Here is a 26,341-nt window from a genome sequence, read left to right on the forward strand (position 1 = left end):
GGGCGCCAGTCCACGAAGAGCCAGCAGACACGCCTGTGGCCCGCACTACAGAGTCAACACGTTTGAGTTGCCGCTGGTCTGACAGCTGCTGAGCTTGTCACACACGTGATGAGATAAACTGCCCGGGCACTGAGATTCGACATGCAGTGTCATTCAGCGGCTGCCACCCAGGGGCTTTGATCTTAATTGAAGGTGCAATAGGAGAGAACCTTAAGGAAGTCCCAGATCTACTTCTTCTCGCTCCGATAATTAGACATTTGACTCCAAGTGATCATCCGAAACCTCACAGGTGCTGGGCATAAGCTCTGCTCTAAAGGGCCTGAGCTGCCTGAACCATGGGGAGATTCCTTTACACGTAAGTCCTCCCCCAGACAGTCCCCTAGACCAGCTCCATGTCAGGCCCTTCCCCGCTCCCACGTCTTCAATGCCTGGATGGTCCTCTGTCACAAGGTGCCTCACAGAAACAACTTATGGGAGGAAAGTTTTATTTTTGGGTCACAGTTTCAAACTCTCTATCTGTCCTGGAGGGGAGGGCACAACGGACCCTGTGGTGGTGGGAGTGTGTAGTCCAGGTTGTTCACATTATGGCAGACCAGGAGGCAGACAACAAGCCAGGAACCGGAGACAGGGCGTAACTGCTGAAGGTCTGCCACTAGTGACCTTCTCCCAGTTAGACCCCAAATCCTCGAGGTTCCACAGTTTCCCAAAATAGTACCACTAGCTGGGAACCAACATGTAAACTATGTGCCTGTAGAGGCCACCTCAGATTCAAACCATGATACTTCACTGCCCCACGGAATTAACAAGGCCTTTGAACAGGGCTGTTCCTATGAGTCCTCCTTATGGGCACACTGCTGAGCTGGGCCCCTCTGCTCTGCACCCTAGGGAGGCTTGGGGACCTCAAAGGGATTGCAATGTCCTATGAACACATAATTAGGAACTTGTACATCCATCTGAAAACTGAGTGGGACATCTTCATGAGCTGAAGATACAAAGCAAAGCAGGTGTCCTCCGCTTTTTATGGACACCAGTATGGAAGGGGAGCTAGACAAGGTCGCAGGGAGTCATCACAGAAGGTGGCTCCTGTACTTGGTAGAACTTCCAGTGGCATCTTGGTTAGCTCAGTGCTCACCCAGGGAACCCCTTGGCACTACAGGTCTACCTCAGATAAAGAATGAACACAGAGATGCTTGGCCGGGCTTCCAGACCGACGGTTTCTTTGGGCTGCACCCCTTACAAGCTTCCCAGGGGGTGGGGAAGACAAGTTTCCTCCTAGCCATCCTGTGTATTAGAAGGTCAGTGTTGCTGAATGACAAGAGATTTTCAGTGACTGACCAAGCTGTATACAGCCAATCTGCCCTGTCACCCACCCACCTTCCTGTTTCTCTGCTTCCGAAACTATGGTGGACTTAAGAATTCCTCCACATCCCGCCAATTCTCCACTTCAGGGTCTTTGTACCTGCCATTCCCTCTGCCCAAGGTGTCTCTCTCCCCACCCAGGTATTTAAGTGCCTCCCTGCTTAACTTGTCAACCTCCTTCTGGTATTTGCTCAAATGCCATATGTCATGCCAAGAGCTCTCACTCTCCTTGCTGTCTCTCTCCTTCTAGGTCGGTCACCACTCAACATACTTGATCTGTGGTTTCCAGCCTGTCACTCTGTGATGGTTAAGTTCTGTGTCAACTTGATCTGCTTAGGAATCCACAGACATTCCTCATAAGTGGGTCTCTGAGGTTGCTTCTAGGAAGAATTAACTAAAGGAGGAATCCTTCCCCCAGGGTGAGCCCCTCCCCCAGGGAAGGAAAGCATCCCTGCCCCCCCAACCTGGCTGCCTGTGCTGCTCCCTGCGTCCCAGTGTGGACTGAAGAGCAGCAGCGTCTCTCCAGGACGCCTCCAGGCCTTCAGTGCCGGATTGGGGCTGCTGAGGTGACCAGCCTTGTGGACTGAGCAGCTACTGCGTTTCTTGACTCCCAAGCCTGTGACCTGCTTTTGTTGGCCTGCCGTAAGCTAATGCAAAAAAAAAAAAAAAAAAAAAATCCCTTTTCATACACTTCATTCTATCTGTTCTGTTCCTCTAGAGACCCCTGACTCATATGCTCCCCCATAATTCTGCATGCACTGGGAGGGCAGGACTCCCCTCTGTGTTGGTCCCGAGGTATCCCCATCATCCAGAATAGTTCCCGGGACACAGGAGATGCGCTGTAGCTGAATGGAAGATGTATCCAAGCCCTAGCAAGTGCACCATGGGCCAAGGCACACCTTGGGAACTTACCCCTTGAAGCCACATGGAGGTGGGCTTGAAAGGTGTGGTTGTGGAAGAGGTGTGGAGATGTGGAGGCAGGTCAGACAGGAGACACGGCTGAGTCTTTGAGGCATGGCTGGGGTGGTGAAAGGGCATGGGATTGAAAGAGAACAAAGATTCCTGAGGGCACTCACACAAGATACTGCTGGAGAAGGGCCAGTGTGAGGAGAGGCAGAGGAGGGCAGGGGAAGACAGTGGGTGCAAGCTGATGGCAGCCACTTCTTGGGGGACACAGTAAGGTCAGACCTGGAAAGTGTCGCCTGGACCTGGCACTTGATGAGGATCGATGATCAAGTTGATGCAACTGGCGGGAAGCGAGAGATAACAGGGTTCTTTGAGGGAGCAAGGACGGACCAAAGCCTCTTGGCTTTAGGATGGGAGAATGAGCCTGCTTGTGGCCGATGCACTGCGGGTCTTTGAAAGAAGGAAGGGCTGGCGACAAGAAGGAGGACCTGAAGACAGCAGGGAACAATGGTGGTGGCAAAGAAGGTTCTCAGGCTGTAGCTTGTTTCCCTTAGTGAAATCAATGCAGTGTGAGACTGTCTCAGCTCAATAACTTATTAGCAATTTTTAATTACTGGAATGTAATTAATTCATTCAGAATGCAGAGGTTCTGTGAAGCACACCACACATGCTAAACTGATAACGCTTTCGCACATTTGCGGGAGGCTCACACCAAGATGTTTCCTGCTGAAAACCAAGGGGAAATAGCCAAAGAGCACACACATTTGTTTTAAATCCTACTGCTCCATCTCAGAAGAAGTTATTACAAATGGGACCATTGGGCTGGAGAGATGGCTTAGCGGTTAAGCGCTTGCCTGTGAAGCCTAAGGACCCCGGTTCGAGGCTCGGTTCCCTAGGTCCCACGTTAGCCAGATGCACAAGGGGGCGCACGCGTCTGGAGTTCGTTTGCAGAGGCTGGAAGCCCTGGCGCGCCCATTCTCTCTCTCTCTCCCTCTATCTGTCTTTCTCTCTGTGTCTGTCGCTCTCAAATAAATAAATAAATAATTAAAAAAAAAAACAACAAATGGGACCATTGAGCTCCAAGGTGGCTGGAATGGGAGTGTGTTGTTGGGGATGGGGTGAATTTTAAGTTTCGTCCACCCCCAGTTGCTGATGCTGGCCCAATCCACAGAGTGGGGAGAGCTGCTTGCAACTGGAGACTGTCCATGGATTCCCACCCGTCACTGAGGTCTTCACTGGTATCTCTGGCCAAAACAGCTGCTGAACGGGAGCATGCGGGGTGTTAGGGTCTGGGCACCCCTTCACTTCAGGCTTTCATCTCCCTGAGGTCAGGCCTGGTGTCCTGATCATAGTGGCAGCTTCAGGTCACGGCACAGCCTGGCTCCCTTGGCCGTCAGTAAAGATCGGAAGCCGGGCAGCCTGGCTGGAAATGGCCCACGGCTGGAGTGCAAGTTAGGGCTGAGAGCAGACATGGCTCTGCAGGGGCTACAGGGGCCGCAGTGCCCTCTGTGGCAGATATGTGGGCAGTGGACGGAGGGTACTGGGAGAGAAGGAAGGGAGTTTGGTGAGCAGAAGAGCCCACCTGCAGCCCCAGAGCCTGGCCAGGTGGAGGGATGCCTGGTTCTGCCTGCTTGGCACTTCTGAATGCCTGCTGGGATTCCCTGTCTCCTGCTCCTTCCTTAGAGGGGAGACAGTGGTCTGGTTTTCCCTTTGAGTTGGGAGGAGTGAGCCCACCTTCCCTGGGAATGCTTCTGCCTTATTTCCTGCTGGTCCGTAGGGAAGGGAGGCCCAACCCAGCAGCTGCATGCCTTCACACCTTTAACTCACCCTCTGTAGTCGCCCCTCTGCACCAATAGCACCCTGGGATGGGGGTGGTCTGGAAGGACAAGGCAGTTCTACCAGCTGGGGGCATGCCTTGCTGGGACTTAGATAAGAGCATCCCCAAGGCTGTGGGTGCCTTTGAGGAGAGGGTGGCTGTGGTAAAGCCTTGGCCCTGGGCTGGGCTCTGTCTGCGTGACCTGGGGCAGGTACTGACCCTCTTTGGGGCTCATGGTTGTCCTCTAAGAAGTGAGAGGGGACAGTGGCTGCAGGCCCTGGCACGCCAATTCTCTCTCTCCCTCTGACATATAAAAAGGCTAGTCTGTTGGGCTTGCTCCCCAGAAAAATAAGTGACAAAAAGAACATTTAAAAACTCAGACAAATAACTTATGAGAAACCACCAAGAGTTCTTCTCTCTCTCTCTCTTTTTTTCTCTCTCTCTCACACACACATACTTTTAGGTAAAATATAACCCAGCACACTGGCCTCTATATCACCTTGTGGCTGAGGCTGGTGTTGCACCCCTGATCCTCCTCAGTGCTGGCGATGCGGGCGTGTGCCACCACACCTGGCTTAGAGCTAGGCTCTCTTACAGGTATTGTTTGCCCCAGGCCTTACCTTCCAGTGTTGGAAGACAGAACCTAGACACATGAATGAATACATAAGACAAATCCATGGGCCACGGCACAAGAAGAGAGAGGGAATACCTGATGTGGAGGTTGGGTGGTAAGAAAAGTATAGACAGAGTCCAGGAATGAGAGGCCTCCCATCAGCCCTGTGTCCTCAACTCTAGTCCCCTTGCCCATGGGCTAGACTCTGACAGGAGCCTGAGCCTCCCTGGGTGACAGCTTACTAGCCTGGCCTTATGCTAATTAAAGAGAATGTTCTGGGAGGTGACATGTTCCCTAGGCTTCAGGAACACAAGCCATGTTCCCACCCGTGGCTACCAGAACTGCCGGCCACCACAGAGCCAGAGGGCAGCCAAGAAGGGGACAGATCTGGGGCCTTCAGAGGACAGTGACAGCTTCAAAATGCTGAAAGTGGAAGTGGGGAGCCGACATCTGAGCCTCGTGGAGGCCACAGTGAGACACCAGCAAAGACCAGGCCCTCTCTCCCTTCCTCCTTCCCTTTTCCTTCTCTACTCCCTCCACGTGGCCTTCCCCAGCCATCCTGTTCACAGTAGCACTGGCCTGATACACGTGGAAGATGGTCTTCTGATGTCTGGAGCCACAGATGGTGTCAGACCATGGATATGTTACCCTTTTTCCTATTTACATACGTGTGACGATGTTTAATTTACAATCTGGGCACAGTGCAGAATGAACAATAAAAACAAATAATAAAGCAGAATGATTATCGCACCGTAGTCTAATTAAAGTTTTAAAATTATAAAGAGAGAGAGAGAGAGTGATGAGAGCTGGGCTAGCTGATCTGACACCCGGTCTGCCTGGCCCACGAAGCCTTTCTCAGCTCGCGTGCGTTTATCTGTTCATTGTTACCCGTCTAAGCTGGCAACGCCAAGACCCAAATCTCCATCATTCGCTCTTCTCCGAGACTAGGGGCACTTCATGCCCGCGCCCCCAGAAAGGCTTCCTGCCCTTTCAGTCTAGCTTCACTCCCTTGTCCTTCGAGATCCACCTTACCAGTCTTCTGCTCTGTGTCTTCTGTGAACATTTTCCTCCGTGCCTCCAGCAAGGAACCCTTCTCTAGGGCTCCGCTAACATTTCCCTAAAGTCTTTCTGACATTCTAGGAACTGATACCATGCTGGGCCTCAGGGACAATTTTTTCTTTTTTTTCTCTGACAACCTGCACATGAACTTGAGTGACTCATCACATCTCTTTCCAAGGAGCCATTTGTAGAAGGTGATAGTGAATTTTAGTCAATTGGAGGTTAAATTCTCGTCATCCATTAAGAAAAAACCAAGGAAGACTCATCTTCCCTCCCTCTCTCTCTCTCTCTCTGTTTCTGGAAGACCCATCACCCCTCTCTTTTTGGTCCATATTTAGCATTGTGACTATATTAGCTAGTTTTATGTATCCGTGATCAAATACTTGAAAGCACTATTTAAAAGGAGAAAGGAGGGCTGGAAGGATGGTTTAGCTGTTAAGGCGTTTGCCTGTAAAACCAAAGGATCTAGGTTCTATTCCCCAGGATCCATGTTAGCCAGATGCACAAGAGGGTTCATGCATCTGGAATCTGTTTGCAGTGGCTGGAGGCCCTGGTGTGCCCATTCTCTCTCTCTCTCCCTCTTTCTCTGTCAAATAAAATAAAATAAAATAAAATAAAATAAAATAAAATAAAATAAAATAAAATAAAAGAGGAAGGACTCATTTTGGCAATGACAGCTTCAATGTCCTGAGGCTACTGACGCCACTTGGAGAAGAACCCTCACTACGTGCGGGCTTGGTAGGTCTTGCTATCATTCCCACTTTAGAGAGAAGACAAGCATGGAGCCTTGTCCAAGGAGGCAGGGCTGACCCAGAACAGCTCTCTGCCCCAGCACTCTGGGCCTCTCTGAGCTCACCTCAGGCATCAGCCCGTTCTGGCTGGGACCTCATCTCTCACATCCCATCCCAGCCATGGGAATCTCCTGAGGGGGCTGGGCTTCCCCTGGCATAGCGGAAGCGATTTGCGGAATGTCACCTAGGAGGTGTGGAACTGGTTTAAGTGGCTAAAGCACAAGATTTAAGTAACAACATAAGCAACAATTAAATAACAATGAGAGAGAGAGGATGACTTAGGCAGAAAGCGTATCTGCTCTGCTAACCTGGAACAAAATGTTGACTTCTTAGATCTGCTTAGCTGCAGACCCAAGAGGTCTGTTTCACAGAAAAGGGAGGCGGGGGAGGTTGGTAGTGTGTGGTGTGTTTCACGTCTTCTCCTGAGAAGTCACGCGTTTGGGAGCACACCTCTGGACAGGGTACTCTCAGAGCCCGGGACACGCTGTCCGGGCTGAGGAAGCTGGAGGGCCCACTTGCACAGAGCCTCTGGGCGCCTCTCCTCTCCTCAGGTCCATGCCTTATTTGGACATGCCCAACTATGGCATTGCACCAGCTGAATCTTACAACGCTGGTGTGGTGGGTGATTGCTAGAAGGGGAGCTCCTAGGAAAGAGTGTGATTTCAAAACAAAGTCAGAAAAAGTAACTTTCGAAGTGCCAATCAGGATGTACGCAGGGCTCCATGTGACCGCATGGCAGGATGTGTTCTGACATAAACGGGCTGAGGAGACGGCTCGGAGGGCAAGACTGCTGGCTCAGCAGCCATGAGGACTTGACTTGATCCCCACATCCAGTCAAGGGCCGGGCCTGGCTGCACACGGCCATAACCCGAAATGCTGAGCCGGGGAGGGGTGGAGACAGGAGGGAGGTGTGCTGGAGCGCCCTGGTCAGCCAGCCTAACTGCAAATGGGGAGTTCCAGGTTCCGAGCAAGCCCCTGTCTCAGGAAACTAAGGGGTAAGCGTGATAGAGGACAGCCAGCATTGTCCTCTGCACACGGGTTCACAGGGCGTTTGTATCTTCACACACCTGTGCATATGCCCCACACACGTACACATATACACATACACATGCATGCACACACACATGCACACACGCACACACGTACACAAGACTGCATGACGTTAAGCAACAAATTCCACTCACTGTCTGGGAGATTTCTTATGTTGGTGGTTGGCGCTGAGAAGTGCTCCTCTAGTTTTGCCACAAGACAAAAGAAACATGACCCTCCCCCCCCCACAGTGCCCGACACTACCTACGCAAGACCGTCATAAGAGGAGGAAAAGACGACGACATCAAATAAAAGAGAGATTGATTGACAGGAACAAGGGGTATGGTGGAGAGTGGAGTTGCAAAGGGGAAAGTGGGGAAAGTGGGAGTTACCATGACTTATTGTCTATAATTGTGGAAGTTGTCAATAAGAAACTTTAATTTGTTAAAAAAATAAATAAATAAAGTACTGTAAAAAAAAGAGAAATTATGACACTTTTCCTATGCACTTCCTTGTCCCTGACTTTGAACACGAGATGCCAGGTTTATGACCCAAGAGACCTGGGAACAAAGCTGTAGGATCCAGTGGAAGCCATCATTTGGATTTAGTTTGACTTTTGCACACACCAGTGAGCCTTAAATGAAATTATATTTCTTTCTGCATCCACAAGGAATTCTATTGCCATAGCAACTGGAATGTAATGCTAGAAGTTGTGTTTCTTTTTTTTTTATTATTAAATTAGTATATTTATTTAGGGAAGTACAAAACCAAGGGAAGGAAAATGAACACACCCACGTGGCTTGAGAACCCATGTGGTGGGTCAGAAGGAAGTGCAGAGATCTCCTGCAGTGCAGAGAGCAAGAGGTGGCAAAGAGCCCATGTGGAAGTTGGGGTCAGGAGCTCCCCCCTTGCCTTAGCCAAGCCTGGCCTGAGGCAAGAGAAACTCACCAGAAGCTGGAGGTGCAGCATTGATCAAGCATCAGAGAGAGAGAAAGACAGAGAGAGAGACAGAGAAAGAGAGACAGAGAGGGAGGGAGAGGGAGATTGCCCTCCCCTGCTAAAACGTACTTACAACCTGATGGTGGTAGTGTTTCCTTTTTACTTTTTCCACATGGGTTGTGTATATGCATGAGTGTTCACATGTATATGGACTCACATGTGTGTGCAAGTACACACGCATGTGTGAGGACCATCTTGGATATTGCCCTCAGGAACACTTTCCACCTCTCTTTGTGTGTGGGGTGGGTGTTTGTGTGAGTGTGCATGTGCGTGTGTATGTGTGCACACGCATGCACCCTGGTCCTTTCCTTGCACTTTGTTTGGGACAGGGTCTTTCTTCATGTCTGCCCCTGGGAAGCTCTCGCTGGCTGGCCGTGAGCTTGGGGACTCTCCTGATTCTGACTCCTGTTGCCACAGGTGCACTGGGGTGACAGCTGTGGGCCCCGCTTTTCTGTCTGGCTTTACCTGGCTCTGCGGGTCCCTTCCACACTGGTGCAGCGGGCCCTCTGACCCCTAGGCCACCTCCTCAGCCCTCCTACACCTCTTTTTGAGGCAGGGTTTCTGGCTGGCTTGGAGCTCGCCAAGTCAGCTGGTTCCTGTCTCCACCTCCCCAGAGCTGGCCTGACAGCTGGGCGCTCCCGAGCGCATCATTTTATGTGAATCCTGGGGATCGAGTTGAGCCCTTCGTACTTGGAAGGCAAACACTTTACCAGCCGAGCTCTCTCCGTAGCTCCCTGTTTCCTTGTGAACAGGGCTCAGCATTCTGATGCTCTCCTCACGCAGTGTGCTGAGGACCAGCAGCCCTCGGCAAGGGCTGTGCCAGATACAGTGGTGAGGCCCAACGCAAGCCCCCGCCTCTCTCACTCCCCCTCGCTCATAAAGAGGAATCTATTCTTTTTGGAAGCAAAGTTGTCCATGTCTTAGTAAGGGCCAGTAGGGATGGAGAATGAAAGATGGACGGTTTGAGGATTTGTCTGCGCGGAGAAAAGGTGTTTGAAAACTTTCCTGTGCCAATAACTCTTTGGGAGCTTGCGATGAATGGCAGATCGCCGTCCACGCAGCTCAAGGTGGTGTTGCCGTCTTTCACATCCGCTTCTCTCCCGGGGCTCCCACTCTTAACTCCCAGCCCAGACTGCCATCTGCTTCTTTGCCGCCCTGCTGGAGTCAGGGTTCTGGGCAAACTATGGGCCTAGGCCTGGTCTTTCTTACAGCCCAACCGGCCCCTGCTAACTGGTGCCAGGTTCCCCTCCTGACCATACAGGAAGGCAAGAGGAGAGGTGGCCAGGCTCTCCTGCCTGCCAGGGCTGGAGCTGACCCCAGTACGAGGCACTGACAGCTCCTCTGGGGAGTCCAGACCGCTGCAGACAGGGGTGCAGGAGAGGCCCTGGCTTCGGACAGGCATCTGCAGGTCAGTACTAGGGCCTGTCTCTGCAGCTCCTGCACCCGATCTTCATCTAGCATTAAGCCCACTAACTGGGCACAGAAAGCCCCTCCCCCCCCCACCAGAACTTCCCAGGAGAGCCTCTGCTCTGCATCTGGAGCTTTCCATGTTTGGCCATCTCTGAGCCCCAGGCCTGAACTCCTGTCAGCTGAGAAGACACAGCAGCGTACGAGTGACACCGGACGCTTGCAGTGGGTCAGGAGAACTGCTGCGGGGTGTTTGCACATCGCCTTTCCTTGTGTCCAGGGCAGGTGAAGATGGCTTCGAGCCCCCCCCCCCCACCGTTCCAAATGAGAACCATGGGGCACAGCGAGGCTCGCAGAGCCGGGGTGCAGCGGAGCACTTGGGGCATACACAGGCTCCGAGAGCAGCGCCCCCCTCCGGGCAGTAGTGCAGGGCAGTCACAGAATTGGTGGCGAACAGCGTGGCCGGGGATTCGAGGTATCCGCGTAAGCCGCGCCCGCCCGCCCCAGGCCGCTCCCCCGCGCTGGCCGCCCTGTCATCCCTCACCTCGGTGGGGTTTGTGGCACTTGCTCTCTCCCTCGCGTGAAACGAGAAATACTGTTTGAATAAGCGAGGGCGAGGGAGGCTGTGCACACTCGAATGCGGAAATAAAAGCCTTCAGAAAGATGCGATTTGGGGGACATTGGAAAGCAGAGAACGGAACACCAGTCTATAAAATTCAACACGGCCAATAAAGCTGGAGCAACTGGTCAAGTGTTTTAGTGCGTTCGGTTGCCAGGGAGTCGGCGGGCACGCACCGGGCAGTGCTTCCAGATGCTTGCTCGTCCTCAGCTCGCCGTGACCTCATCTGCATAATACACTCATGATTTTGAAACGTGTCCACGTCACAGTCCTAAGCACGGCCATGAAAGTGTCCGAGAGTATTCGTGTCACAGGCTAAGTGCACCTTTCAGAGGCTACAGGGTCACAGCCAGCCAGTGGGGTCCGGAGAGGACCCAGTGACACGGGGCACGGGCGGGGCCGGGATGGCACACTGATCACGGCTGCCCTACGGAGGCCTGTGTCCTGTGCCCATGACTATGCTGGGGGTTGTCCTGTGTGCTCTGGGGGCCTGTAAAAGTGACACCGAAGTCGTCATAGTTTAGGCTGTTCAAAGGCCTTCGTGGCCAATGGTGCGGACACGGGCCTCTCTCCCCTCCCCCCTGCCTTACGCAAAGCAGGTCTCCTAATCTCACAGCACCGGGCAGCTGTTCCGCCTCCCATGTCTCCCTCACCTCCGCTCACTCAGTTGACGTGGGAGGGTCCCGTCGGCCCACATTCTGCTCCTGCCTTCAGCAGCACAGGGGCGCTGGCTCGTGCACGCCCATTTGGCTTCAGGACGACACACAGTTCCACAGGCGGCACGGGGTACTTGTTGGGCCCCCACGGGCACAGTGATGCACACTCCTGTGAGCGACTCCACGGAGCCTTGTCTGGTGCGCTGTCCCGGGTGCTGAGAGAAATACTAGCGCCAAAACAGAGGCGCTGCCTGGGGCTCTCCCCACCGGCCATCTCTACACTCAACCCAGCCCGGTCTCCACGGACGTGCTCTTCTGTCGTACAGAGGGTTCTCTGCTTGCTCAAGGCACGGAATACGCTTCCCCTGGAAACTGCTTCAGGGCACAGCTTGAGTCCCCACCATGCTGGGGGTCCCTGAGCTGGTGTGTCTGTCTAGTCACACTGTAGGCCTTCTGTCCAGCGGGTAGATGTTGTCCTTATTACACCTCCCCCCCGTCAGGGCTCACCCTATGTGGAGACCTGGGTTGTGCCCTGTTATCTGGTCCTTAATGGACTGTTCTGCCCCAGGTAGCGTTTCGTTGGACCCCCTGGAGCCTTCCCCAAGGCTAGGTGCAGCAGACAGCCTCAGGCTCGCTGAGATGAACTTCCAGACCAGGCACAGTCATGGAGGAAAGGATTTACCGAAGCTCACAGATCCAGGGGAAGTTCCATAACGGCGGAAAAAGCTGGCCTGCCTTCACAGGTCCAAGCAGAGAGAGAGAAGCACAAACCAAAAGCCAAAAGCCACGGGGCACAGCGCACTTCAGGAACTCCTGCTCGGCGCACTTTGCATGTCTTTAGATTGAGAACCCAGCACCACAGCTGAGGGCTGGAGCCTAAGATCCACCCAGTGATACCACCTCCAGCCAGGCGGCTGCAGATCCAAACCACAAGCTAACAAAACACTGAACGTGTATTGGGGTCCATGAGTTCAAGGAGCACAGCAGGGAGGGGGTTCTGCTGAGGCGGGACACAGATGGAGTCTGCGTCGCTGAAATTTCCCTGCTGCCAGCGCGTTCACCACCAGCCGTTGTCTCTCCCTCCTCTGCACACTGGACCTTTGCACCCAGCCCCCCGCCCCAGGAGCCCAGGAAGACCCATCAGGGACCTCTGAGGCACCAGGCGAAGAGCTGTCCCCTACCTCTGAGGAAGCAGTCCTTGCTGTAGACGCTGACAATGCTCCTCCCCAGCAGACAGGCCGTGCGGTGCAGTTCACAGTGGTTCTCGTAGAGCCGCCCGTCAGAGCCGCACACCGGCACGTAGCGGGGCCTGCACGCCTCCAGGCAGCGGCACGTGGGCTGCCCCGTCTCCGCGCTGAGCACGCACCGGCTCCCGCGGCTGCAGAGTTTCTTCCCGCAGGAGGCCGGTAGACCTTGGCTCGGAAGCCCTGCAAGGGCACAAAACAAACAAACAAAACAAAACAGGGTCAGCTGTCTGGGTTCAAGGTCAGGCTTACAAGCTGCGTCTGTGGCTCCTTTGGGACGCAATGAGCTGAGGCTGAACCTTCCCATGAATCCGAGGCGACTCAAAGTGAGACTCAGGGGCTCCGGGATAAAGTAAGTCCCTGTCCCTCCAACAAAAGGAGGCCACTGGTGTCAAGAGCGATAGCTGGTTGTGCAGGGCTCAGCTCTACAGTGGCTCTCTCTGAACATCTCAGGCACAGAACCTGCTCATCCTGTGACCCACGGGACAGCTCGTGATAAACCCTCAGTGCTTTCCTGAGTCACTTTCCCTGCTGCCAGTTGAACGATGAAAACACTCAGGGTTTCCATGCTGACCAAGAGATGCCTTAGGCCACAGGACAGAGCCAGTGACCGTGGCCCTCAGGCCCCGAGACAACCCCCCCAAATAACGGATTCTTTACAAAAGTAGTTTCTGTCCTCTCCCCATCTCTCCTTCTCTCTCTCCCTTGCCCCCCTTTTTGAGACAGGGTCTTATGTAATCTAGGCTAGCCTTGAACTCCTGGTCCTCTTGCTGCTACATCCCAAATGCTGGAGTGCATCACCACCCTGGCTCTTGGGATGAGGCGATGACATGGGACCACACTGCATACCAGGTACCTGTCTTTGGTGTCAGTCCTGATTTCTCCCCTCTCTAACATAGTCGTCCTGTAACTCTGTTTGGAGAAAAACTGTGACAAGGAACATGAGATAAAGCCAGACCGAGAGCTGTGGGAGCCCAGGAGGAGTGATTAGGGGCAGGGCAGTGACGGCTTGTGGATGAGGTAAAGGCTCACGGATCTGTAGGCTGAGGATGGGAAGGTCTCTGAGACACAGCAGACCCGATCGCTAGAACCCACTGCAGGCAGGGCTTGTGTCTATATTTCATAGGAGATTGGCGTGAGGAGGAATGTGGTGGGGGCAGGATGTGGCCCCAGGAGACTGACAGAGCCAAGCAGAACGGGAGGGTGTTACACAGGCATTTGGGAGCCTCTTCAGAATCTGAAGGAAGGGTGGCGTATGTGACACTCAGTGCTCAGGATGGGAGTGGAGGGTGATCTAGATGGGAGACGGCCACCTTCGCCACAACACACATGGATGGCAGAGCCACCTGCACCCCCCAGGGACAACAGTGCTCAGAGCTCACAGCCCATTGGACAGGCAGCAGAGGAGGAGCTTATTTCATAAACAAGTGAGAGGCCCAGAATGAATGGGAGGAGCCCAGGAAATTAGAAGTTGCCACACACCATTAATGACAACAGATGGAAAGCCGAGGGTTACAAAAGATATCAGAGTCCAAAGAAAGAGCACGTAAATGCAGACTTTATGGCTGCAGAAGTCTTTAAGTTTTAATTAAATTATCTTCTACACTGGGTTAGGTGGTGCATGCCTGTAATTGCAGTATTTGGGAGGTGCAGGCAGGAGGATCAGGAGTTCAAGGTCATCCTTGGCTACCTAGTGAGTTTGAGACCTTGCCTCAAAAATTGAAAACCTAAAACAAAACAAAACACCAAACAAACAAAAACAAACACATATTCTTACGTCTACTCAGGAAGACAGAATGGTCCTGGCCTCCAGCCCTAGTTTCTACTCCCTGGGATGAACATATCTAAGGGACTAAATAAATAAGTACATAAATAACTAAAAACTAAAGTCCTCCTTGTCCTGTTTTTGGTTAAGGCTGCTTTTCATCACCACAGATTTGAAAGGGGGAAAAAATCAGTTATGGGCAAATTAACTGCTTGATTCAATAACTCATTTAAATTCTCCCAGCCTTGGCAAGTTACAAAATATTGACTTTTTCTTGAATCATAATAAACTCGAAGGTCAACATGTCTCTGCACAGTGTAAAAGCGCAGATCCTGGGGTGCGGTGTGAATCTCCTCTCGCTTCTTTGCTTATTGTTCCCACGTCACCGTGAAGCCTCCCTGGCGTTGCGTGTCCTCCTCCAGCAAGCCTCCCTTGTGGCTGCCTGCGGAGCTTGACAGGTGGCCATGGGAAGGGGGAAGGAAGGGCAGACTCTTACCGGGGGAGGCTCTGGGATGGTGTCCCCCCACTTGTGCGACTGCTGGCCGCTTGCCACAAAGCGTGTTTGATTAAACGTGGTTCTCCTGGGTGGTTGCAGAAACGTGCCACCCTGGAAAGGGCTGGCGGCGATGAGGAGGAGCAAGGAACGCAGCTCTAAAAAGACCAGCCTTTGTTTCTTTCCCAAGATAGGATGAGGTCGCCACGCACCGCCGTGGGACCACCGCTTTGGTCAACTTCCCGAGCCGGCAGGCCGGTGTTGACTAGTGCCCCTTACGTGCAGATGGCCGTGTGCCGCTGGGTTCCAGTGGGTCTCTTCCAGCTGTGCCCGCTCCCCGGCCCCCCTCCCCCGCTATCAGCTTCAGCTCAGCCCTGGGGGGGTCATTTCCTCTGAGGGGTGCTGCTGTCAGCCCCTCCTAGAACCCCCTCTCCCAGGGTGTCTGCCTCGACTGTGGCTTTCGGAAGCTCTGCAGGGGCTGAGTCTACCCTTCTGCGGTGACAGGGCGCTCAGCTTTCAAGAAGCGTACCGGGTTTAGGCGCGTACCTCCTTACACTCATTTAGGCGCCAGTGTGGACAGGATGGTGGGGGAGGGCCGTCTTTCCTGAGGGAGGCAGGGGAGAAGTGAAGGATGGGCGTAAAGGGGAGATGCCCAGGAAGGTGCCTTCTGCAGTCAAGGGTACTAGAGACCTGGAAGAGTAGAAGAAAATGGGCTTCGGGCACCACTTCCACGGAGACAGGAGTTTCTGTTTCAGCTTGACCCTGTCCTTTGAAAGGGTTGTTAGCAGGGAGCACCTGCCTTACTGGAGGCTTTTCCAACACCCACCTGGATTAGCTTGCAGGCGGGGCCCCTGCGGCCTTCCCACAGGTGTACCCCGGGGCAGGGGTCAAGGTTAAGAAAGCACCTGCGCCGACCAGGAAGCTGTCAGAGCACCGAGGTTCTCTCTGCAGTGCAAACCAGCTCTTGGCAAATATTTGATTCCTAATGATTTACAATCAAGGCAAGAGGAGTTCTAGAGCCCCGTGCGCATGCGTCCCTGGCCAAGGCTGTGGACAGAGTCCTGGCGGAGCGCTGAGCTCACTGTGGGGGCCAAGCATGGGGATGGTAATCCGCGACCCAGCCCCAGAGACCACGTGGTGCTTTCGTCATTAAACAAGCCCCTTGTCACCACGTCCTTCTGGTCATTAAGGCAGAATGAATTCCCCACTCCTGCCCGGACGATGATCGGACAGTAATGGGAAAGGTAACGGAGTGAGACTGCCGGCAACCGCCGATGGTGTTTATGAGGACGACCGCGACACATGGAAAGGACAGCTCGCGCTTAACTTACTGTCACAAAGGAAGTCGTTTACCCAGGTTAAAAACTGACCACCTTGCCACATAAGCTGCTTTTCAACACTAATTAAATTTACTGAACATGGGTAGAAATGGGAATTGATACAGTAGAAGGATGGTGGTGTCACGAAGCCCATTTGTGCCAGTTGGTACTAAAGACTCCCTGTGCCATTCCATGATGGATGACCCTGGGTAAGAGTGTCACGGCCCGAGTGGGCATAAGCTCTGAGCCCGGCTGTGGGAGGTGTGGTTTAGCAGTAGTGTAGGTCCCGGAGGAGGGACTAAAGGCGAGTGAGTTCCAAGACAGGCCCCACTCAGAGGAAATGTGTCTCTATGGGCATCAGGAAGCCTTAGTCAGCTTCCTCATGGTACACTGCATCCAAGAAGCCAGGATTGCTTCCAAATGCTAGCTCAGTCTCTGTAACTGGTTCCCTGGCCCAAACCAAACCTAGATAAGTACACTTTTCTCAGAGATGTGCCCCAGATGACCAGCAGAAGAAGCAGTCACATCACCCCTTCAAAACTCAAGTTGACCACAGAGAGCTCTTGGTCATGGAGGCCCCCAAAACAATGCAGGCCATTGCCAAAGTACCTGGTTACTCACCAGAACTAGATGATGAGACCCTACTGCTGCAGACACCGCGGGCTGCGGATGCAGGACATTGAGAAACAAGCTAAAACTGAGATTGGAAGCCAGCTCCCTGGTGGGTAGCTCTCATTGTGCTGGAAAGACGTTAGGCATGCTGCTAGGGGCTAAAAGTTACCAAAAGTGTGAACAAGTGGTGGATTCTGCCAGCTGCAAAATCAATAAGCCAGGCAAGATGTGCCCTCCAGTGCAGCAGTGGCACAGAAGTTATAGGGTAACCAACTGCTCCTGATTGGATATGAGGCCCGCTCAGAGGGGGGGAATTCATGCCCGGTACTGAGAACCGAGTCAAAAGCCCATGGCTTGAAAGGGTATAGACCCCAGCGGGAAAGCTTCCACTGTTCTCTGATTAGATATGGAGTTCATGGTTATCAAAAAGTCCCCGAACTACCTATGTTTATCCCCTTTGATCCATGCTGCTCTCTCTCTTGATTAGAGAACCTGCTCTTTTACAGATGGTGGCAAGCACTGGGGAGAGCCACCAGCATGACTAGCAGAGAAAGCTGAGAGCCTCGCATGGATGACACATCTCTGTCACAGCAGGGCCCGGGAAGCATGACGGGGGAAGTGGCAGATTGACTGTGAGTGCTGCGCTCACTGCTGACCTGGGAACCCCCTTCATCAAGATTAAGGTAGACGCTGAGGAGCCTCAAAACTCACCAAAGCAGAGCTGCAGAGGCTGTCAAGAGCTCAATACCAGACCAGACTTCTTCCGTGCCCTCCAAGGCTCAGGGAACATTGTGGAAAGAGACATTGTCCTCCCCAAAGGAATGGACTGAGTCACCCGTAACCCTACAGTGATGACCTGATATACTACTCTAGAGACCCTCAGAAGAATGAGGGCAGGGGGAGGGGCTAGGAGGATAAACTGGTATGTTCTTATATTAAAGTTCCCAATAAAAAAATTTAAAACTCTCATGTTGCCCTTCGTCACCATTACAGTAGGACTGAGAGATGGGCTTCACTCCTTTTGTCACTGTTGTGACAAGATACCTGACGCAAGCAAGATACCTGACGCAAGCAAGATACCTGACGCAAGCAAGATACCCGACACGAGCAAGATACCTGACACGAGCAAGATACCCAACACGAGCAAGATACCCGACACGAGTAAGCACCCTCCCATCCCCAGGAGATGGCTCCATGGGTAAAGTGCTTTCCACGCAAACATGGAGCCCTGAATTCAGATCCTTAGCATCCACCTATGAGCTGAGTGTAGGGGTCCCTGTAACCCCAGCACTGGGGAGGCAGAGATAGGACAACCCCTGAAACTTACTGATTGCATTCCATGTGTTGGTTCTGATGCCTGGGAGAGCCACACCCCTCCCCTGGGGTCACAGTCGGGTTTCTTAAAGCCCCAACGCTGAGGACCTGGGTGGGGGAGAAGCAAGTGTGTATAGAGATGTGCGCATATGTGGGGTGCACGGTCCAAGGGCTGGGGCGATGGCCCTAGTATGCCTCTCTGTTCCAAGGAAACTCATACTCTCAGATGTGCCCAACGTGCCTGGAGACAGAGTCTGGTCAACGCTGACTCTCAAGGAACAAGGCTTGTGTGTGACTGCACAGCGTGGGTGTGCGCGGGTCAGGCAGGCACTCTGCTTTTTATCCGGTGCCCTGTCTGCCTTGGTGGTAACAACAGGACATTCCACGAGGACCTGTCAGTGCTCCATCCACCGCACACTACCACCGACCCGGCAGCGTGCAGCTGAGCTGGTGCTAGGTGCTGTAGACACGAGGCGGGCCGGGAGCGCCCTGTTCCGGGGCAACCGCGTTGTGCGTATGAAGAAAAGAGGCAGAACTAACAAACAGTGCCATGAAGGCTACGGACCGAGGCTCAGGCAAGGAGGAGATACACAGGGCCCCGCACGGTCCAACAATATTGGTGGTCAAGTCAGGAGGTGAGACTTGATTTGAGCCCTGAAGGTAAGGTGGGTGGAGCCCGAGGGGAGGACGGGGAAACAGAACGGCCTGGGTGCCACGGAGCCTGTTGCCTGGCTCAGCCCCACACCTGATGAGCTGAGGTTCTCTCTCCCTATCTCCCTGATGTTCAGTATCGCACTCCCAACACATCCTTTAACGCACCTGTAGGCTAGACATCTCTTGGCTCCTCTCCAGGTGGCTGGCAGGAAGAGCAGTGCCCCTTGGACGAGCATCTGCGCCCTCCAGATGCCCTGCGTGCTGGGGTTGCCTCAGGTCCACCTCTACCTTGAAGTCCCATTTCCCCTTCAGCACTGGGAAGAAAAGCTGAAAATCCAGCCCTGCCCGGGGCTCGTGTAATGTGCTGGCGCCCCGCTGAAGAGAGCGGTGGCTTGAATGGACTCCAGTTTACCGTGGCACGCTATCTTCGCCCTCACGCCAGGTGCTCAGAGCCCATGGCCTGGCCTCATTCTCACGTCTCCCTGCCTGTGCCCTGTGAAGCAGGTGCGCGGACCTCATGCAGAGCGCACTCGTGCCTGTTTGACAGATGAAGCGATATGAGCGGCCTTCGGTCAGATAGCAAGGAGATGGCAGAGCCCACACTTGAATCCATGTCAATAAAGACTGCAGGCTGGTGCTACGGACACAGACCCTGCCTCCAGGAGCTCATACCAGTGGGACCTCATGCCGAACATTAGAATGGAGACCCCAAATAGTGGCAATTCCAGCTGTGGGAGCTCTGCTGCTCACACCCCACGTTGACATGAGGCTCAGAGGTTTGCTCAGCAACCCTGCTGAGAGCCGCTAGGGCGCAGGGCTGCTTGGATCTGCAGACACTACAGGCCAAAACGCACGCTGAGTCACACCTGGGCCCCTGGCCCAGATCCTCCCCATTCCACACACACCGTGGTGTGTTTCCGTTCCTCACCATCTCCATCCTGATGCTTTTCCTAAAACTGGACCCTGCTGGATAGACATAGGGCATCATCCTCAGTGACCACAGAGCACAGTCTGTGAGATGAAGCCCTGGTACGCTTTGTGAAAACAAAAGTTCTGTCAGTTTCAAAAGAGCCAGCCGAACAAACGGTTACCTTGAGCTGCAGTCACACAAACTGGATCCAAAATAAGCCACTAAGCCAGAGCCACCGTGGTGGTTTGAATAAAACATCCCCAGTGGCCTCACGTGTTTTAAATACTCAGTCCTCAGCTGGTGGCATCTGGGAAAACTGTGGATGCTTTGGAGGCGGAACTTTGTTGAGGAGGCGTGTCACTGGGGGTGGGCACTGAGGTGTGGGCCAGCGCACGGTTAGAAATAGCTCACTTTAGCTGGGCATGGTGGCGCACGCCTTTAATCCCAGCACTTGGGAGGCAGAGGTAGGAGGATCGCCGTGAGTTTGAGGCCACCCTGAGACTACAGAGTGAATTCCAACTGCCTGCTTCTCTCCTGCTGCTCTGGAGATGTGATGTGCAGCTGTTTACTCATGTTATGCTTCTCCCATCATGGTGAAGCTTCTGCTCAAAACTATAAACCAAAATAAGCCTTTCCTCCCATGAGCCCTTTCCTCCCATGAGCGGCTTCTGGCTGGATGCTTTGTCCCAGGAACGAGAACGTACCTGTAGCCTGACATGAGGCAGACGCCCAGTTCTGCCTGCAGTGTTGATGGAGCTTGCTCCGTAGGGTCCCATCACCTTGGGCAGGGTGTGCGGTGGTGGTGGTTGTTACCCGGCACAGACGACGTGTAAATGCAAACACAGGGCACCAAAGTTTACTTTAACAACTTAAGACACACGACAATCCAAAATGTGTCAATTTTCAAAAATATTTTATTATTTATTTATTTGACAGGGGAGAGAGAGAGAGAGAATAGGTGCACCAGGGCCTCCAGCCACTGCAGACGAACTCCAGATGCGTACGTCCCCTGTGTATCTGGTTAATGTTGGTCCTGGGGAATGGAACCTGGGTCCTTTGGCTTTGCAGGCAAACGTCTTAAACACTAAGCCATCCCCCCCAGCCCCAAAACGTGTCAAGTTTTGGTCATCTCATGAATGGTTCTGAGGAGGATTTGAGGAATTAAATGGGCACAGGAGGAAGAAGCTTGGGATGAGGTGGTTGAGCGTGGCACACGGCCAGTGAATTGACCTGCAGGTGAAAAAAAATCCCAGGCCCTCTGGGGTTGCCTTTCCAACCAGAGTCAACCAGTTGCATGTTTACTGGAAACAAGTGTACACATTCCCACATTACCTGTCTCTGGGTCATTACTCAATGGCGGGCAGTGAGCAGAGCAAAGAGGTGACCCCCCAGCCTGGCCAGGGCTCCCTGAGAATGCTCTGTCAGAGAAGGTGTCAGAGCGACGCAGTGAGGACCTGCCTTTCTCCCGAGGAAGCTCAGCGATGCAGGGTGCTTCCTGCAGCTCCCGCAGCTTCCCAGAGAGACTGCGGAGAGGAGAAGGGAGTAGGTGAGAACCGTGATGCTCGGCTGCAGGGACAGAGCACCCCGGGAGAGCACCCCGCCCGCTCTCAGGCAACTGCGTAAACTGTACCTTTTAGCCAGGCCTGTCCTTCCTGGCGCTTGGTAGCTGTCTGACTTCAAGCAGGTTTCCTTCCCTCTCGTCTCTCTTACTGAATCTGAGCATGAAGGGGCCTGCCATTCACAGGCCGGCCCAGGGGACTAGATGAGAGAGGGTGACACACACCCATCAAGAGTGTCACCAGAACTTCTGAGAGGAACCGAGTGAACAAATAGGGCTGGCAATGGGCGAGCCCTGTGGTTTGCTGGATTCACACGCATGTGAGGGTGGGGAAGTCACCGTCATCACGAGGCCAGCCTTCATAGCAAGCAAAACACATGTGTGTTTGACAGCATTGACTATGTTTAGAAGGCAGACTCTAACAACGTGTCTCAAAACAGCCCCGGGAAATGCTTCCCTTGCAGTTTGGTCAGCCCTAAGGGATTCACTGGGAGTGTAAAACCTCTGTTCAGCTTCCATGTTGGTGGGGGGGGGGCGGGGTTGGTCTGAAGTCACAGCTGTCAGGACAAAGTGGTTGGAGCTGATCTGACACATCAGAGACACTGCAGGCTCCACTCCATATCTAAGGATTGTTTCAGGTTGTCACACGGACCCTGGAGCTTAACTTACAGACGGTCTTGTAGCGGCCATGATACCAGCATGTATTAAAAAGAAATCCCTCCTGCTGTGTATTTTACTTGGTTAATTTGTGGTGCTGGGAATAGAACCCAGTGACTGGGGCATACTAGGCAAGTGCTGGGGATAGATCCCAGTGCCTTGGGCATGCTAGGTAAGTGCTTCACTACTGAGCTATATCTCCAGGTCCACACAGGACAGACCCACTTTCCAGAGTCAGGTCACGGTGTTTCTCCTCCTTCCCAGAGCCCTGGGCACTGCTATTCCAGCCGTCTCTTCCTCTGCACTGTGGGAGGACCGTGAAGGCCGCCGCCTCTCCATTCCTAGAGCGCCCAGGCTCCAGGCTTTCCCCAGGCTGTTCCACCCAAGTAAACGCGCTCCCAGGCTCTGGCTGGGGGTTCGTTTTAGCTGTTGGCCAGCACTCAACACGGCTTGCTATACCTTTGGGGGTCTCTGATGTTCTGGCTTCTTCTTTTTTTTTAAAATTTTTTATTTATTTATTTGAGAGCGACAGACACAGAGAGAAAGACAGATAGAGGGAGAGAGAGAGAATGGGCGCGCCAGGGCTTCCAGCCTCTGCAAATGAACTCCAGACGCGTGCGCCCCCTTGTGCATCTGGCTAACGTGGGACCTGGGGAACCGAGCCTCGAACCGGGGTCCTTAGGCTTCACAGGCAAGCGCTTAACCACTAAGCCATCTCTCCAGCCCCTGTTCTGGCTTCTTAACTGAACAGTTAGCTCATGGGCAGGGTCCCTGGTAGCCAGCTGGGCTACACAGCCCGTGGTGTTCCAGGGCCCAGCTCAAGGGCAGTCTAGGGTCACGCTCCACTTCTCTCACATTCAGAGCTCCTCGCAGGCTCTGGTGGAGACGAAACCAAGCTGGGTAAAGTGCTTGTCTCACAGCACGAGCGTGCGATCCCCAGAACTCACAGCGGTGCACACTGACCATGTCGGCATTGCCTCCACCACAGACACGGCCCCGGGGCTGACTGGCCTCTTCGGTAAGCTCCAGGCTAGTGAGAGACCCCACCTCCCCAAACAACAACAACAACAAAGAGTTAGGGCCAGAGAGACCCCACCTCCCCAAACAACAACAACAACAACGATTTAGGGCCGGAGAGACCCCACCTCCCCAAACAACAACAACAACAACGATTTAGGGCCGGAGAGACCCCACCTCCCCAAACAACAACAACAACAACGATTTAGGGCGGGGGGGGGGGGTGCTGGTCCAGCTGAGATGGCATTTGCTGCACAAGCATGAAGGCCGTTACTCAGATCTCCAGCACCCACATAAAGCTCGGCAGGCACGTGGCCCCTGTATTCCCAGTGATCCCCTCGGGCAAGCTGGCTAAGTAGAGAATTGGCAAGCTCTGGACTCAAGTGAGAGACCCTGCTTCCATAAGAAAAGAGAACAGTTAAGGAAGTTACCCAGTGTCGACCTCTCACACACACACACACACACACACACACACACGCACACACAATGACACCCACACCCACAAACTTAACACTGGCTGGCTAGAGATGGGATGGGCTAAAATGAATGGAACTGAAGAAACGAACAGAGGGCTGACTGGAAGGGGCGGAGCGGAGACTGCCGAAAGCCTCGGCCAGGGCAATCACCGACTGGGGATCCGCAAGGCAAGCCTTTCACACCTCAGTGTCCTTGCTGGTGACAGGACAGAGATGGCTAGAGACCCCCTGACACCCAGCCAGGTGGCATGCTGCATGTCTGTAATCCCAGCACACGGGAGGATTACCGAGAGTTCGAGGCCATCTTGAGCTCCAGAGTGAGACCCTGCCTCAAAAAGCCCGAACAGAAGGACATCTCATGAGACTGGGGAAAAAAATCATCTAATAAGTGTGTATTGAGGATATAGAGCAAGGATGGTATTGGGTGATGGTGGTGGTGGTGGTGGTGTGTGTGTGTGTGCACATGCACGCCACTGTGTGCGTGTGTAGAGGCCAGAGGACAATATCAGGGCTGCTCCTTTCCTTCCGCCTCATTTGAGGCAGGAGGTCCCTTGTTTGGGGGCTGGAAAGACCCCAGGTTAGTTGGCTCTACAAGCTTTGGGATTCTTGGTATAAGCGTGTTGGGATCCAAATTCCAGTCAGTAGGCTAGTGGAGCAAGTGCCTTTAACGACTGCACGTCTCCCTAAGCCTCGAGGGCAGGCGTTTTACTTGGGTTTCTTTTGGCTATACTCCAGCAAAACTACAAAGAATGTCTTTTTCTTTTTCCCTCTCTTTGCCTGATCAAGTTATCTTAACTGGCTCTTGATGGGTTACTTCAGAAATCTTGGGAAGCAAAGCCACATCACAATGTGGAGTGCCACAGTGGTTTTGCCCTTGGGAGTGCTTCTTTTGCAAATGGCTTTGTCTTAAAGCACCTCCTCTAAATCAGTTCCTGTCCCCCAGGTTCCTTTCCTTTGCTGAAAGCCTCTCCTGCCTGCCTCTGTCTCACTCTGCCACCAGGTCCCCCTTCCCCCTCGGTGCCACGCTCCCTTGACATTGACTCAGGCTCCTTGGGGTCCCTCCATTTCCAAGTTGTGGGGCCCAGGTGCTGCTGCTCAAAGTGAGTCTTCATCTCAAGGGTGCCCTGCTAGGTGAGCTCCAGCCAGCTTCTGCACCAGCTAATGGCTCAAGGGCTCCACTCCTCTGGGCACCGCAGGTTCTTTCTGGGGCTACTGTGGAGTCACTCAATGAGAGCTGCTGGAATGCGCTCCGTGACATTAACCCTTGGGACTTACCAGCCCAGTGGGTACCAACTTCTTCTGGGGCCCTTTAAATGTTGCGCAAATGCTGCCCCAGGACAGCCCCTAGCTTTGGTTAGAGCACCTGTCATGGGTGTGTCTCACAGCAATAATGTGATTATTATTGGTTACACTTTTATGGGAAAGAGGAACTGGGTTAAAATATCTAATATTAGCATAGATACAAGTACTGTTTTGTAATCAGTAGGGTACCAGTTTCTTTTCTCTAAAGATCTTTCCTTTCTCTCAATGGGATTACCAGCCACGCAATCTGCACTGAATAGCATTGAGACAAAGCTCAGTAATAGCACCAGATAGGCAATCTCACTGCTCCCTTTGGCCAGTAGGCTCAGGTTCCAAGGATGCTGGCTTGCCTAATTCAGTGGCTGGGCTGAGTCTGCTCTTCCTGAGACCAGAAGCACCCGTGGGCTCCATAGCCTCCACTGGGTGCCTACATGGGGACCCCGCAACCACTCCACCTTCACAAGATGGTTCATGAAGGCAACGGTCAACCTGTCAGACACTCTTCTAGGGACATTACTCCCTTAAGTACTTCAGTGTCTGGACATCAGCTGCAAAGAGCAGGCTAGGACATAACTACATCCCTCAAGAGGGCCCGTCTACAGGGAGGAGGAATGAATAGAATCAGAGCTGATGCAGGGCTGGGGGCACACCTTAAGTAGTGAGAATCAAGGGTATACCAGGAGGGGCTTTTAGAGAACCCTGATTGTTGAGTCAAAAACACAATCAGAGGAATTTAAAAAGAGAATGGTTACTATTGATACTCAAATTATTAGCTTTTAAGATTAAGTAAAGCCAGGTGTGGTGGTGCACGCCTTTAATCCCAGCACTCGGGAGGCAGACATAGGAGGATCGCTGTGAGTTCAAGGCCACCCTGAGACTACATAGTAAATTCCAGGTCAGTCTAGACTAGAGTGAGACCCTACCTTGAAGAAACAAACCAAAAAAGAAAGATGGAGGGATGGCTTAACAGTTAAGGCATTTACCTGCAAAGCTAAAGGCCCCAGGTTTGACTCCTCAGGACCCACGTTAGCCAGATGCACAAGGGGCGCATGTGTGTGGAGTTTATTTTCAGTGGATGGAGGCCCTGGTGCGCCCATTCTCTCTCTCCTTCCCTTTTTCTCTGTCAAATAAGTAAATAAAAATAAAATATTTTAAAAAAGATTAAGTAGAAACTAACTGGAAGAAGTGGAAATAAAAGAAGTCTTGGGGCCTGGGAAGGTAGCTCAGTGGATACAATGCTTTCTGTACAAGTGCGGGGTACCTGAGTTCGGAACCCCAGGCTGCCAGAAGTTATGGAGGGCTTCTGTAATTCCAGCAAGTCTAAGGTGAAGTGGGAAGTGGAAACAGGAGAATGTCCTGGAAACTTGTGGATGAGGTAGCCTGTGAGTGAGCACTGAGCATGGGACAGCTAGAGACCCTCCTCAAACAAGACGGAAGGGGAGAAGCAGCCCGGAAGGTTGTCCTCAGACCTCCACACGTGTGCTGTGGCACATGCATGCCTCTTCCCGACATGCACATGTGCATGTACACACACCCAAATAACTTTAAATGCTCAACAAAATCTTAAAATGCATGAGTCCTTCCAAGAAAAACTTTCAAGTAAAAAGGAATAGAAGCTGGGCGTGGTGACACACACCTTTAATCCCAGCACTCGGGAGGCAGAGGTAGGAGGATTGCCGTGAGTTTGAGGCCAACCTGAGACTACAGAGTGAATTCCAGATCAGCCTGCACTAGAGTGAGGCCGTACCTCAAAAAATAAAAATAAC

General features: G+C 53.0%; 1 protein-coding gene across 2 annotated transcripts in view; it reads right to left on the reverse strand.

The window, feature by feature from the left end:
• The window catches only part of Fstl4 (follistatin like 4), a 448,062-nt gene that overhangs the window by 196,049 nt on the left and 225,672 nt on the right, over positions 1–26,341 (reverse strand). For both annotated transcript variants that reach the window (XM_004666513.2, XM_045153541.1), the window contains exon 4: positions 12,436–12,681. In XM_004666513.2, the coding sequence (XP_004666570.2) occupies positions 12,436–12,681 (246 nt within the window). The remainder of the gene's footprint in view (positions 1–12,435; positions 12,682–26,341) is intronic.

This window comes from Jaculus jaculus, chromosome 6 (assembly GCF_020740685.1).
Source record: "Jaculus jaculus isolate mJacJac1 chromosome 6, mJacJac1.mat.Y.cur, whole genome shotgun sequence".
Taxonomy (NCBI): domain Eukaryota; kingdom Metazoa; phylum Chordata; class Mammalia; order Rodentia; family Dipodidae; genus Jaculus; species Jaculus jaculus.